The sequence below is a fragment of the Mizuhopecten yessoensis genome, unplaced genomic scaffold, assembly GCF_002113885.1.
Source record: "Mizuhopecten yessoensis strain PY_sf001 unplaced genomic scaffold, ASM211388v2 scaffold716321, whole genome shotgun sequence".
NCBI classification, from domain to species: domain Eukaryota; kingdom Metazoa; phylum Mollusca; class Bivalvia; order Pectinida; family Pectinidae; genus Mizuhopecten; species Mizuhopecten yessoensis.
The window spans coordinates 453,970-470,813 of record NW_018480058.1 but is presented as its reverse complement, the minus strand read 5'-3'; the positions used below and the strand labels follow the sequence as shown (position 1 = coordinate 470,813).

Below are 16,844 nucleotides of genomic sequence, written 5' to 3'. Positions count from 1 at the left end.
AGCAAGATTCATTCTTAAGCATTGATACAGAAAAGCACTTGTACGATGACCTATCCGAAATGATATCCATCCCACCTCATCCTAAGTTCCTAAGGCCATTCGGAGAATTCTCCACAAAGCTAACAGTACTTTTCCCAAACTCTGGAGAATTCTCCACAAAGCTAACAGTACTTTTCCCAAACTCTGGAGAATTCTCCACAAAGCTAACAGCACTTTTTCCAAACTCTGGAGAATTCTCCACAAAGCTAACAGTACTTTTCACAAACTCGGAAGAATTCTCAAAAAGCTAAGAGTGCTTTCACCAAACTCTGAGACTTTAATTCTCAATACAGCTAACAGTACTTTTCCCAAACTCTGGAGAATTCTCCACAAAGCTAACAGTACTTTTCCCAAACTCTGGAGAATTCTCCACAAAGCTGACAGTACTTTTCCCAAACTCGGAGGAATTCTCAAAACAGCTAAGAGTGCTTTCACCAAACTCTGGAGACTTTAATTCTCAATACAGCTAACGACACTTTCCTCAAACAAGACCAGAAACCTCTGTACCTGTATCCTAGCTGCCTCGCCTTGTGAATATCTCTAGGCAAGTAGGGGACTTTGATCCTTATAGACAATACCACTACAGGTGCATGCATGTACCTCCACTGTGGCTCAGAACCCACTTACCCCTCAGCTTATATGCTACAGATCATGATCAATTTATCCAAACATATACAAATTAAAAATAACATTTAAAAAAAATAAATCATTTTAGACAACAAGATAAAATAAATTTTCTTTTACTTGAAGATTTAACATAGTAGTTCCCAAATCTATATTTTTAGAAAAGCATACGGAACATTTGAACTTGTAGAGTTAATTCCATGTGGAGGCTCATCACTTCTTATACACCATTTGTCATGTGTTAATGATTATTACTTAAAGCCTCCTCCATCATCGTCTTAATCAGCCACAACCTTACCTGATATTGAACCCTAATCCCATTATCTACGGTCTTATCATTGCCCTCATCAACAACAGCTAACCTTGTCAGCCAATCACCAAGTCAATCTCAGTCATGTGATTATTCCATCCAATGACAATCTGACTGGCTTTACTGGAACAATCTGGCTGGAGACTGGATGTGACAGACAAACAGTACACGACCACAGGACCAGAGAGTTGTGGAAAGAGAGATAAAACTGAGACTGACCCTATAGCCTCCCTGACCATCTCATTTTAGTGGAATGGACCAACGAATAGATACATGAAACAACACTAACAATTCTGTAATATAACCCTATTACTGAGGAGTGTCTGCCAGAATGATCAACAAGTCAAGAATAAGAACTTCTCTACGTGAAAATGACAACCATCTATACTGGTTAGCTACTGATGTGAGTCATGTAACTAGAGTAAGGGGAATAACTCAGTATAAAACATACACTAAGGGTGTACCAAAAACAGCAAGATCCATGTACTATCATGTCTTTCATATGACCTTGAAAATTATAGACATGACCTTGAGAATCCTTTACAATGTGATTAATTAGCTCATGACCTCAAAGGACCTTTTAGAGTGCAAGCCTACAAATTCATAATTATTTTGCCATCAGACAGTGAATAAGGAGCTAAAGTTATCAAAGGTTTTTTTCCTTTTCTTTTTTTTGAAGTTTTCTTCAATGCAATATTTTCCCATATAATACATAACCAGGTCTGAATCAGACATGACGTATGTAGGATCATCCTGTGTCCCTGTTACTGTAGAATCATCCTGTGTCCACGTTACTGAAGAATCATCCTATGTTCCGGTTACTGAAGAATCATCCTGTGTCCCCGTTACTGAAGAATCATCCTGTGTCACCGTTACTAAAGAATCATCCTGTGTCCCCGTTACTGAAGAATCATCCTGTGTCCCCTTTACTGAAGAATCATCCTATGTCCCCGTTACTGAAGAATCATCCTATGTCCCCGTTACTAAAGAATCATCCTGTGTCCCCGTTACTGAAGAATCATCCTGTGTCCCCGTTACTGAAGAATCATCCTATGTCCCCGTTACTGAAGAATCATCCTATGTCCCCGTTACTGAAGAATCATCCTATGTCCCCGTTACTGAAGAATCATCCTATGTCCCCGTTACTGAAGAATCATCCTATGTCCCCGTTACTGAAGAATCATCCTATGTCCCCGTTACTGAAGAATCATCCTATGTCCCCGTTACTGAAGAATCATCCTATGTCCCCGTTACTGAAGAATCATCCTATGTCCCCGTTACTGAAGAATCATCCTATGTCCCCGTTACTGAAGAATCATCCTATGTCCCCGTTACTGAAGAATCATCCTATGTCCCCGTTACTGAAGAATCATCCTATGTCCCCGTTACTGAAGAATCATCCTATGTCCCCGTTACTGAAGAATCATCCTATGTCCCCGTTACTGAAGAATCATCCTATGTCCCCGTTACTGAAGAATCATCCTATGTCCCCGTTACTGAAGAATCATCCTATGTCCCCGTTACTGAAGAATCATCCTATGTCCCCGTTACTGAAGAATCATCCTATGTCCCCGTTACTGAAGAATCATCCTATGTCCCCGTTACTGAAGAATCATCCTATGTCCCCGTTACTGAAGAATCATCCTATGTCCCCGTTACTGAAGAATCATCCTATGTCCCCGTTACTGAAGAATCATCCTATGTCCCCGTTACTGAAGAATCATCCTATGTCCCCGTTACTGAAGAATCATCCTATGTCCCCGTTACTGAAGAATCATCCTATGTCCCCGTTACTGAAGAATCATCCTATGTCCCCGTTACTGAAGAATCATCCTATGTCCCCGTTACTGAAGAATCATCCTATGTCCCCGTTACTGAAGAATCATCCTATGTCCCCGTTACTGAAGAATCATCCTATGTCCCCGTTACTGAAGAATCATCCTATGTCCCCGTTACTGAAGAATCATCCTATGTCCCCGTTACTGAAGAATCATCCTATGTCCCCGTTACTGAAGAATCATCCTATGTCCCCGTTACTGAAGAATCATCCTATGTCCCCGTTACTGAAGAATCATCCTATGTCCCCGTTACTGAAGAATCATCCTATGTCCCCGTTACTGAAGAATCATCCTATGTCCCCGTTACTGAAGAATCATCCTATGTCCCCGTTACTGAAGAATCATCCTATGTCCCCGTTACTGAAGAATCATCCTATGTCCCCGTTACTGAAGAATCATCCTATGTCCCCGTTACTGAAGAATCATCCTATGTCCCCGTTACTGAAGAATCATCCTATGTCCCCGTTACTGAAGAATCATCCTATGTCCCCGTTACTGAAGAATCATCCTATGTCCCCGTTACTGAAGAATCATCCTATGTCCCCGTTACTGAAGAATCATCCTATGTCCCCGTTACTGAAGAATCATCCTATGTCCCCGTTACTGAAGAATCATCCTATGTCCCCGTTACTGAAGAATCATCCTATGTCCCCGTTACTGAAGAATCATCCTATGTCCCCGTTACTGAAGAATCATCCTATGTCCCCGTTACTGAAGAATCATCCTATGTCCCCGTTACTGAAGAATCATCCTATGTCCCCGTTACTGAAGAATCATCCTATGTCCCCGTTACTGAAGAATCATCCTATGTCCCCGTTACTGAAGAATCATCCTATGTCCCCGTTACTGAAGAATCATCCTATGTCCCCGTTACTGAAGAATCATCCTATGTCCCCGTTACTGAAGAATCATCCTATGTCCCCGTTACTGAAGAATCATCCTATGTCCCCGTTACTGAAGAATCATCCTATGTCCCCGTTACTGAAGAATCATCCTATGTCCCCGTTACTGAAGAATCATCCTATGTCCCCGTTACTGAAGAATCATCCTATGTCCCCGTTACTGAAGAATCATCCTATGTCCCCGTTACTGAAGAATCATCCTATGTCCCCGTTACTGAAGAATCATCCTATGTCCCCGTTACTGAAGAATCATCCTATGTCCCCGTTACTGAAGAATCATCCTATGTCCCCATTACTAAAGAATCATCCGATGTCCCCCTTACTGAAGAACCATCCTATGTCCCCGTTACTAAAGAATCATCCTATGTCCCCGTTACTGAAGAATCATCCTGTGTCTCCGTTACTGAAGAATCATTCTGTGTCCCCGTTACTAAGGAATCATCCTGTGTCCCAGTTACTGAAGAATCATCCTATGTCCCCGTTACTGAAGAATCATCCTATGTCCCCGTTACTGAAGAATCATCCTATGTCCCCGTTACTGAAGAATCATCCTGTGTCCCTGTTACTGAAGAATCATCCTATGTCCCCGTTACTAAAGAATCATCCTATGTCCCCGTTACTAAAGAATCATCCTGTGTCTCCGTTACTGAAGAATCATCCTGTGTCCCTATTACTGAAGAATCATCCTATGTCCCCGTTACTGTAGAATCATCCTGTGTCCCTGTTACTGTAGAATCATCCTGTGTCCCCGTTACTGAAGAATCATCCTGTGTCCCCGTTACTGTAGAATCATCCTGTGTCCCTGTTACTAAAGAACCATTCTATGTCTCCGTTACTGAAGAACCATTCTATGTCCCCGTTACTGAAGAATCATCCTGTGTCCCCGCTACTAAAGAATCATCCTGTGTCCCCGTTACTGAAGAACCATCCTATGTCCCCGTTACTGAAGAACCATTCTATGTCTCCGTTACTGAAGAATCATCCTGTGTCCCCGTTACTGAAGAATCATCCTGTGTCCCCGTTACTGAAGAACCATTCTATGTCCCCGTTACTGAAGCCTGTCTGACATGGGTCAACACAGGGTGAGTTATTATCTATGTAGCGACAAGAATACGATTTATATCTCCAATATATAAACTTCACAACCACACAACATGCTGAAAATTAAGGCCAACTTTTCCAGTAAAATGTTCGGAAGGTCACAAAGGTTGAAAGATTGATGCATGTCACATGCATAGAACAAACCATCCATCGGTGTCATTCATTAATGGGCAAACTGGGACCTGAGACAATGAAATGGATTGCTTTTCTGAAATCTGGGCAGAACAATGGAGGTCGTCCATCCAAAGCGCAGCCTGCAAGGCAGGTAACTCTATACGCTGCCTACCTAACACTCCATCAATTAATCACACATCATTGCTGTTTGTCATAAATCCACACAGCTAGGGTGTCTGATGATAAAATATCAGCTTCATCAATCTCAGCAAAAGAGTTCTTTATCAGTATCCAATGTATGATTAAGGGGGCAGGTGTACAACACTGGTCATATTACAAATATTTAAAGATCCATTCAGTCACAGTATCAACAATTTCAAAGATTTACTCACACTACAAAAGTTCGAAGATAAACTCAGTCACATTACAAACATTCACAGATACACTCAGTCACACTAATAACATTCCAAGATACACTCATGCAGTTACACTACAGACATTCAATGAAATTCAGTCACACTACAAACATTTAAAGATACACTCTGTCACACTAAAAACGTTCACAGATACACTCAGTCACACTACAAACATTTAAAGATACACCTATTCACATTACAAACATTCATAGATACACTGTCGAACTAAAATATTCATAGATACACTCAGTCACACTACACACATTCATAGATACACTCAGTCACATTACAAACATTCAAACATGAACTCTATCACACTATTAATATTCATAGATACACTCAGTCACACTACACACATTCATAGATACACTCAGTCACATTACAAACATTCAAACATGAACTCTATCACACTATTAACATTCATAGATACACTCAGTCACACTACACACATTCATAGATACACTCAGTCACATTACAAACATTCAAACATGAACTCTATCACACTATTAACATTCAAAGATACACTCAGTCACACTACAAACATTCAAAGATACACTCTGTCGCACTTTTCCCATTCATAGATACACTCTGTAACACTACAAACATTCACAGATACACTCTGTCACACTACAAACATTCATTGATACACTCTGTCATACTAAACATTCATTGATACACTCTGTCACACTAAACATTCATAGATATAATCTGTCACACTACAAACATTCATTGATACACTCTGTCACACTACAAAATTCTATGATAATCTCTGTCACACTACAAACATTAAAAGTTACACTCAGTCACACTAAAAACATTCATAGATACACTCTGTCAAACAAACAATAATAAATACACTTTGTAACGCTGCAAACAAATAATCAACGTTAATTATTTATAACAGACAAATGATTGAATATTGAATGCAGATATTGGATTTTAAAATTATCCTTAATTAGCATAAACAAACTATTTATAAACAATTTGACAATCCGTTTGATTGGTAACTCCTTCACCTCTACATATTTAAACTGGACTAGTCCAGTCTTTGATTTGGTAAGGTTCAAATATGACAATGGAGGTGAATGGGTTAAAATGACACGAACATCAATCTTGTCCTTAAGTTGTCATAATCTTATATGTCACACTCAAGTGACTTGGATGTAAACCTTGACATCAGTCTTTGGAATACAACCCCACCCTCTTAAATGTTTGTGAATTTGTTTTTCCTTCCTTTAAAAAATGGAAATACGAAACAAAATTTAACATCCTTGGAACAAGCTGAAACTTTCCAATCAAAATGTCTGAAATTTGTTTTTTGAAAACATCTACATTATCAGGTTGACAGCTATATACTGTTGAGTGGTAGGAGTGGGAAATCGGGTCATAAACCTGGTCACCATTATTGAAAAAACCCTCAAAGAAATGTGTCTGGAACCCCGGGAAGATGGATTGTTATTTAAGACAAGTACATGTAAGGAAAGACAAATAGATTATAAGAGCACCTGCTTCACCAGACAGTGATAGCACACTACCCGGTTAGAACAAATAGATTATAAGAGCAACTGCTTCACCAGACAGTTATAGCACACTACCCGGATAGAACAAATAGATTATAAGAGCAACTGCTTCGCCAGACAGTTATAGCACACTACCCGGTTAGAACAAATAGAATATAAGAGCACCTGTTTCACCAGACAGTTATAGCACACTACCCGGTTAGAACAGATAGATTATAAGAGCACTAGCTGCTTCACCAGACAGTCATAGCACACTACCCGGTTAGAACAAATGGATTATAAGAGCACCTGCTTCACCAGACAGTTATAGCACACTACGGACCCGGTTAGAACAAATAGATTATAAGAGCAACTGCTTCACCGGACAGTTATAGCACACTACCCGGTTAGAACAGAAAGATTATAAGAGCACTAGCTGCTTCACCAGACAGTCATAGCACATTACCCGGTTAGAACAAATGGATTATAAGAGCACCTGCTTCACCAGGCAGTTATAGCACACTTCCCGGGTAGAACAGATAGATTATAAGAGCACCTGCTTCACCAGACAGTTATAGCACACTACGGACCCGGTTAGAACAAATAGATTATAAGAGCACCTGCTTCACCAGACAGTTATAGCACACTACCCGGTTAGAACAGATAGATTATAAGAGTACCTGCTTCACCAGACAGTTATAGCACACTATCCGGTTAGAACAGATAGATTATAAGAGCACCTGCTTCACCAGACAGCTATAGCACACTACCCGGTTAGAACAAATAGATTGTAAGAGCACCTGCTTCACCAGACAGTGATAGCACACTATCCGGTTAGAACCAATAGATTATAAGAGCTCCTGCTTCACCAGACTGTTATAGCACACTACCCGGCTAGAACAAATAGATTATAAGAGCACCTGCTTCCCCAGACAGTTATAGCACACTACGGACCCGGATAGAACAAATAGATTATAAGAGCACCTGCTTCCCCAGACAGTTATAGCACACTACGGACCCGGATAGAACAAATAGATTATAAGAGCACCTGCTTCCCCAGACAGTTATAGCACACTACCCGGTTAGAACAGATGGATTATAAGAGCACCTGCTTCACCCGACAGTGATAGCACACTACCCGGTTAGAACAGATAGATTATAAGAGCACATGCTTCACCAGACAGTTATAGCACACTACGGACACGGTTAGAACAAATAGGTTATAAGAGCACCTGCTTCACCAGACAGTTATAGCACCCTACCCGGTTAGAACAAATAGATTATAAGAGGACCTGCTTCACCAGACAGTGATAGCACACTACCGGGTTAGAACAAATAAATTATAAGAGCACCTGCTTCACCAGACAGTGATAGCACACTACCCGGTTAGAACAGATAGATGATAAGAGCACCTGCTTCACCAGACTGTTATAGCACTCTACCCGGTTAGAACGAATAGATTATAAGAGCACCTGCTTCACCAGAGAGTGATAGCACACTACCCGGTTAGAACAAATAGATTGTAAGAGCACCTGCTTCACCAGACAGTGATAGCACACTACCCGGTTAGAACAGATAGATTATAAGAGCACCTGCTTCACCAGACTGTTATAGCACTCTACCCGGTTAGAACAAATAGATGATAAGAGCACCTGCTTCACCAGACTGTTATAGCACTCTACCCGGTTAGAACGAATAGATTATAAGAGCACCTGCTTCACCAGAGAGTGATAGCACACTACCCGGTTAGAACAAATGGATTATAAGAGCACCTGCTTCACCAGACAGTGATAGCACACTACCCGGTTAGAACAGATAGATGATAAGAGCACCTGCTTCACCAGACTGTTATAGCACTCTACCCGGTTAGAACAAATAGATTATAAGAGGACCTGCTTCACCAGACAGTGATAGCACACTATCCGGTTAGAACCAATAGATTATAAGAGCTCCTGCTTCACCAGACAGTGATAGCACACTACCCGGTTAGAACAAATACACTGAACATATTTGGCATTAACTCTTGTCCTCTTTGACCATCAGGACTTCAAGTGATTACCGATTAGGATGGTTAATGTAGTAAATTCCAACTTCTACCATTAATCTGGTGTACACCCTTCCAAAGACATCTTTCTAAACCATTAACGCATTCCCCACATATCTCCACCAAAACTGTTCTCCACCATTAGAGAGTGCCCCCAGTAGTCAGAGTAAGTGACCTTAATTGACCTCTGGTAAAACGTATGTTAAAGTTGTTTTACTGACTCACTAACTCCCTGTGTTGATCATTAGCTGTGTAATCCATCACGACCAACTTCACTGCTGAACAGTTCTTCCAGCCAGATCTACAGACCATCTAACTATATTTCAGAGAAAAAATAGATAACATTTCTTTCTCCAACTTTCCTCATGTTAACTCATTCACCCCTGAAATATCATAATGAACTATTCCAACCTTTGAATTGGAACAGTTCAAGTGTGTCTTCAGGGGTGAATGAGTTAATAATATGAATCATGTTTGCAAGTTTTAAACACTTTCAGAGTTCCTTAAAAGTCTCTAGTCTATTCCTTTAGAGAAATGTAGACTTTATTTTTCTACCTTATGTATGCTGTGGTTTGATGACTTAAACAATTAAACTCTTCTCATTTGAAATCTTTATAAACTGAAATATCACCAATTTTCATAAGGCTATAGCTGTTGTGAGAATATTAAATCAGAACAAAACAAAACTTACAAATTATCAAAATTTGAATCTTACAAGGAAATAAATAAATAAACAAGGGGCAGAAAATGTTCATTTTACAGTACAGTAATATATGAACTAATTCACCCCTGCACATTTAAATTGGACTTGTCCAATCTTTGATTTGGTGAAGGTTTGAATGTGTCTTCAGGGGTGAATGTCTTAACAATTCCATTTTTCCTAAAAAAGCATGAAAAGTGCTACTGAATGTTGTAAATATGTGACATTTGGGTGGTCCTTTGACAAGAATGATCAGCCAGGCATATTTGAACCAGAGCAGAAGTGAAAAAGTAGAGTTACCTACCTTAGCTAGGTGGCGCTGTGGTGTCAGTGAGCCAGACTACTGACGGTGCGGAGATTCTGTGAGACGATGGGGTAGGACACGAGGGTGGTAGAGTTGGCCTGCATGTTTTGTGGGAGACTCTGGGTTAAGCTGACTGGTGGGGGCAGGGCCTGAGTCATACTGACGGGTGGGGGCAACGGCTGCTGGATGGACACAGGGGCCAGGGTAACGCCCGTCAGATTGTTCTGCGGAAGAGATACTGGTATAGACCCAGGGTTCATTGTTACCGTTGGCTGGTTTAAACTCCCCTGAGCTGCTGCCGACACCGGCGCTAGCTCCCGCGCCAGGCGCTGCTGCAATGCATGCTGGGAAGCCAGTTCGGAGTTGAGAGCGATCTGTTGTGCAAGACTGTTTGCTAGATGGTTCAGAGATTGTGGGGCAGCCACGTGGCTTGTCCCTAGAGATGTCCGACTAACACGATAGCGAGCATTCTGCTCAAGAAGCACTTCATTTGTAGCTGTTAAATCTGCTACCTGTTTTTTAAGTTCATCCACTTTTCTACGCAATACTGAATTCTCGTCTTCTATGAGCTGGTAACTGAGAGGACGGGTAGGGGAATATCGATTCTCCACATAGTTACTGTTGAATCCATCCAAGTCCCTGTCTGTCCTTCGCCTCTTAACACCACTACTGCTATGACAGTACTCAAAACTCTCAAATCGATCAAAGTCCTCCTCGTAAGGATCATAGTTTTGGGAATTATTATTATTCCTCTGGTCCGACTTACGTAATTCAAACTCATATTCAGTGGCTGTGAGATGCCTGAATTTACACTTAATGCCACGCTTACAGTTCATTTTAAGGTAGTCTTTACAGATGGGGATCTCGCCCTTCAGGAGGGGCATGTCATTGGTAGGGGTAACCCCGACACCAAGGGCGGCAGCCTGTTGTAGCCGAACAGGAAGTTGTCCAGTCTGTTTGTAGTGCTCCTCCTCTTCGCGGGAGCAGTGTAGGAACTTACAGTTTGGGCGGTGGCAGCCAGTATTTTGGAAATCATGGCAAAATGTGTAGTCATACTTCCTTTCACGTGACGATTCCTCAGAGTGTGGATGGCGATACTTGCAACGCTTTCCACGTTTACACACGTTACGTAAGTAATCGCGACATATATCATCGTCGTTGCCATTCTGTTTGCAAAATTTCACACTGGACTCACTTCCACTTTCACTATTATCAGACATCTTGCAATCCAGATTATGCATTCAAACAATCTTAATTTGATCTAAATTTTCCTACTGAATTATAAAACACAAGGTAGAAAAGGGAAAATATCCAAACGGATGAAAATTTAACACAAATCAAGCTCGCTACTCCTTACTGAGTTCCCAGGGATCTACGCATGTAGTCGCATTTAGAAGCACAAGCGATAACGAATTTTAAGACTTTCGCAATAATTTTTCATCAAAATGGTCAGGTTCCTCAGTAGATAATGGAAAAAGTTTCATAACACCCGCAATTTTGTTCGCAGAATTGACAACAAAGGCACTTAAACAACACAATAGTGTGTACTATGTCACAGCATCGTGTAAGATGTCACTGACACGCGTAGCATCTCATTGGCGCGCTGGACTTCTGTCTATTTATACATCAGATCTGCAAGTAAAACAAAAATGAGAAACGTTAGAACTGGCAAAGGAAGGCAAGTCTAGGCCCAAAGTGACTGCTGAAAAAGACAAACATCATTAGTCATTAATACAAGATACAAGAATATTTATTTAGCATTGCATAACATAAACATACAAACATTAGCTCGATAGAGCTATTTCTGCAACAAAACAGATGTAATATTCACATGGAACATAATGAAATATTGAAGGAATTTAGTATTCCCTACAGCAAATATGAAAAGAATATAGAATTCCATTTGGCAAATTATATATAATACAAAAGGAATTAAGCATTTCGGATAAGAAAAGGGAAATAGTGTTTCATACCAAATATTTTAACATTATTCCAGATATGAAATTTTACAGGAATATAGCATTCAAACTAGCAAATAATATATAGGAAAATAATAATATTCCTGTTAGCAGGTAATAATGGTATATACTATGCTATGTAGCTAGCAAACATTATAGACAAAGAGTATTTCTGATCAAAAATAATAAACAGCAACAGTATTCAATGTAGCAATTAAGTATTAGAGAAATTCAAATACAACTACAATCCATTTGATATACTCCTTAATAGAACCTTTCTGCTCATCAAATCTCATAACACCGTGTTTTCTCAGACATCACCTGAGCAGACACTCAACTCAATGCATGCCATTGGTCTAAGGGGTAATATGTCTGATCAATAAGTGAAGCTTTAGGACCCACATTCCTCAGTAAAATAAAAGTCAACAGCTTAGCTTCGGGAATGCCGGACGTGAAATGAACCACTAAATTTCTATATCTAAAATTTTGAAGACAATTTGATGTCACTTGACGGTGTTGTAAAATTGTATTTATATGTGATAAAGTCCTTTGAACTTTCGAATTTGTGTTCTTTTTCTTTTTTTCCCTACATTACTGAGTTTTTTGTTGTAAATGCATGTCAATCTACACTGAAATTATTGTGCATTACTACCTAATTTACATATACTGAAACTAATTTGCATACATGAACGAGCTTTATGTAAATTGATGTTGCTAATCACTACACACCATTCGTGTATTCCTCACTAACTTCGCACAACATGAAACAAGATGAAATCTTTTTAACTTGAACTACAAACAACTTGACGACAAACCCATCTTTATGCAAATGAATTGTAATATTGATTTTATAGTATAACATTGGACTAGTAAGGAGTTGAGGTGAGTGTTGAGGGTGACTGTACTGAGGGGATATGAAAAGTGGGCATGTAAGGGGGCAGATTTGAATGTTACCCAGAAAACACTATATGACATTCTTGTCAGCAGGACTTATAATATACCATCAATGTTAGTGAGAGGTTGTCCTTACCAAAACTTACCGTATACCATCAATGTTAGTGATAGGTTTGTCATCAACAGAAATAATTGTATATCATCAATGTTAGTGAAAGGCTTGCCATCACCAGAACTAATTGTATATCATCAATGTCAGTGAGAGGCTTGTACTAAAAGATCTTTTGTATACCATATATGTCAGTGAAAGTTTTGGTTTCACCTGAACCTCACTGTATACCATATATGTCAATGAAAGGATTGTTTTCACCTGAACCTCACTGTATACCATCAATGTCAGTGAAAGTTTTGGTTTCACCTGAACCTCACTGTATACCATATATGTCAATGAAAGGATTGTTTTCACCTGAACCTCACTGTATACCATCAATGTCAGAGAAAGGTTTGGTTTCACCTGAACCTCACTGTATACCATATATGTCAATTAAAGGTTTGTTTTCACCTGAACCTCACTGTATACCATCAATATCAGTAAAAGGTTTATTTTCACCAGAACCTCACTGTATACCATCCATATCAGTGAAAGGTATATTTTCACCTGAACCTCACTGTATACCATCAATGTCAGTTAGAGGTTTGTTTTTACCTGAACCTCACTCAGTATACCATCAATGTCAGTTTAAGGTTTGTTTTCACCTGAACCTCACTGTATACCACCAATGTCAACGGAAGGTTTGTTTTCCCCTGAACCTCACTGTATACCATCAATATCAGTGAAAGGTTTATTTTCACCTGAAACTCCCTGTATACCATCAATATCAGTTAGAGTTTTGTTTTCACCTGAACCTCATTGTATACCATCAATGTCAGTGAAAGGTTTGTTTTCACCAGAACCTCACCGTATACCATCAATGTCAGTTTAAGGTTTGTTTTCACCTGGACCTCACTGTATACCATCAATACCAGTGAAAGGTTTATTTTCACCTGAAACTCCCTGTATACCATCAATATCAGTTAGGTTTGTTTTCACCTGAACCTCACTGTATACCATCAATGTCAGTTAGAGGTTTGTTTTTACCTGAACCTCACTGTATACCACCAATGTCAACGGAAGGTTTGTTTTTACCTGAACCTCACTCAGTATACCATCAATGTCAGTTTAAGGTTTGTTTTCACCCGAACCTCACTGTATACCACCAATGTCAACGGAAGGTTTGTTTTCACCTGAACCTCACTGTATACCATCAATATCAGTGAAAGGTTTATTTTCACCTGAACCTCACTGTATACCATCAATATCAGTTAGAGGTTTGTTTTCACCAGAACCTCACTGTATACCATCAATGTCAGTGAAAGGTTTATTTTCACCTGAACCTCACTGTATACCATGCATCAATATCAGTGAAAGGTTTATTTTCACCTGAAACTCACTGTATACCATCAATATCAGTTAGAGGTTTGTTTTCACCTGAACCTCACTGTATACCATCAATGTCAGTGAAAGGTTTATTTTCACCAGAACCTCATGGTATACCATTAATATCAGTGAAAGGTTTGTTTTCACCTGAACCTCGATCACTGTTTACCATCAATATCAGTTAGAGGTTTGTTTTCACCTGAACCTCACTGTATACCATCAATGTCAGTGAAAGGTTTGTTTTCACAAAAACCTCACTGTATACCATCAATATCAGTGAAAGGTTTATTTTCACCAGAACCTCACTGTATACCATCAATATCATTGAAAGGTTTGTTTTCACCTGAACCTCACTGTATACCATCAATGTCAGTGAGAAGCTTGTTTTCACCAGAACCTAGCGTATACCAACACATGTCAGTTACAGAGTTATTCTGGCATTAAATAAAACATTAAAGGCGATTGAAAAAGAATGGCAGAATTTCTTTTTCAATAAAAACTTCTTGGAATGATCGACACTAAAGCATTTTCAACTTCCAGCAAAGTTTCAATCACGACATACACCTTTGCTACACTCTGGGGAAATCCCAAATACATGGATATCATGACTCTCACTGTCAACTAAATTTCCTGACTGCATGCAATTTAATTATGTGTTAAAAAATTCTTCCTGCTAACTTCTGTTAACAAATAAGTGTGAGATGATCCAATACATTACTGGTGGTTACCTGTGTGACCCAACAGGTGATTAAAGCCACTAATTGAAGTGGCATGTAAATTAATGTAATTAGACACAATAAAACTATCTTTGCCTGCATATATTTCACTCACTAACGAGTTAATCAGGCAATGGAAAATGTCAGTGGCAGTGATGTCAACTACTCAAGCAAAACATTAATTTACAAATTGTGATTATTTATGAGATAGCTGCAGATGAAATGTGCTATCCTTTTGAAAGAATGGTCTTTATGTTCCCATAAAATAGCCGAACTGGCATCAATTTGAGGGACAGGACGAGGGAGGGGGAGTAACACTACTGTCACAATGAAAGTTCCTTAGCGGACACATCACAGTGTAAATATATTCTAAAATAGTGATCTACCTCTGATATCCACAGTATATATTGTCTATGCAAGGAATATTGGGATAGAATACTGTAAATACTCATATTCTAGTGGTTACCGCTTTCAGCACTTTTCACTCTTTAGCTAAAAATGCAGTCATTATAATGGCACGCACTTGAGTTTCTGTGTATTGTTCTCTATCAGATTTGTGAATCTATCGATTCATCAATGGGATTATATCTGTTAACTTTTGATAATACACTAAAATTTAAGTACACTAAAATATGTATGTTAAAGTACATATGTATCACAAGTACACGGCTTGCAGCTTGATACAAGTTTGCTGTCTTACAATGATACCTGTGATTTGTGTCAGATACATTGAATAGTATTGCAACAAAACAGTTCATGCATACAGTTATGCATATCCACATGTCAGAAAACAACTGTGGAACGCTGGTGTAAACAGGAGTCATTAAGTAGTGTGTATAAACAGAGATGACTCGGAAGTCTATCACTAGACCCGAGAAGAGTGGGCCTAGATTATCACTAGACCCGAGAAGAGTGGGCCTAGATTATCACTAGACCCAAGAAGAGTTGGCCTAGATTATCACTAGACCCGAGAAGAGTGGGCCTAGATTATCAATAGACCCGAGAAGAGTGGGCCTAGTTTATCACTAGACCCGGGAAGAGTTGGCCTAGATTATCACTAGACCCGGGAAGAGTGGGCCTAGATTATCACTAGACCCGAGAAGAGTGGGCCTAGATTATCACTAGACCCGAGAAGAGTGGGCCTAGATTATCACTAGACCCGAGAAGAGTTGGCCTAGCTTATCACTAGACCCGGGAAGAGTGGGCCTAGATTATCACTAGACCCGAGAAGAGTGGGCCTAGATTATCACTAGACCCGAGAAGAGTGGGCCTAGATTATCAATAGACCCGGGAAGAGTTGGCCTAGATTATCAATAGACCCGAGAAGAGTGGGCCTAGATTATCACTAGACCCGGGAAGAGTGGGCCTAGATTATGTGTAAGTTTGTGTATTAGTTAAATAAAATCTTTATATGCATCTTACATATTTTGGGTACAATTCTGCTTTCAACTTACAATGTAAATAAAACAGAAAAATAAACATTGAACTGAAAATATTTCTATCTAAGCTCCAATATTGACCTGAATTAGACCTATATGGCAGACCTAAATTAGGCCTTTATGTCCCTACATTATATTGAAGAGCACGGATTCATTAGAGCAGTCACTGACTCTGCTCGGTGATCCATGTTAAGTCCCCTAGCTTTCTTCCCAAGCCCCTAGGGAGTTATAAAGTACATGAATAATGTTGGTAACGACCATTCTGACCCATTTAAAGGTCAGCCTCAATTATAAAGGATAAACATCACCTTCCCAGTAAACTGTAAAATGATACATATTTACACTACTGACCTCCACAGTACTAACACAACTAACACAATACTAATACATGTATATCCACAGCACTAACACAACTAACACAATACTAATACATGTATATCCACAGCACTAACACAACTAACACAATACT

The 16,844-nt window shown here is 39.5% G+C and overlaps 1 protein-coding gene across 6 annotated transcripts in view; it reads right to left on the bottom strand.

Moving 5' to 3' along the window:
* The window catches only part of LOC110443021 (zinc finger CCCH domain-containing protein 10-like), a 138,277-nt gene that overhangs the window by 18,903 nt on the left and 102,530 nt on the right, over positions 1-16,844 (bottom strand). For all 6 annotated transcript variants that reach the window (XM_021486965.1, XM_021486966.1, XM_021486963.1 and 3 more), the window contains one exon: positions 9,892-11,523. In XM_021486965.1, the coding sequence (XP_021342640.1) occupies positions 9,915-11,132 (1,218 nt within the window). In that variant the 5' untranslated portion in view covers positions 11,133-11,523 and the 3' untranslated portion in view covers positions 9,892-9,914. The remainder of the gene's footprint in view (positions 1-9,891; positions 11,524-16,844) is intronic.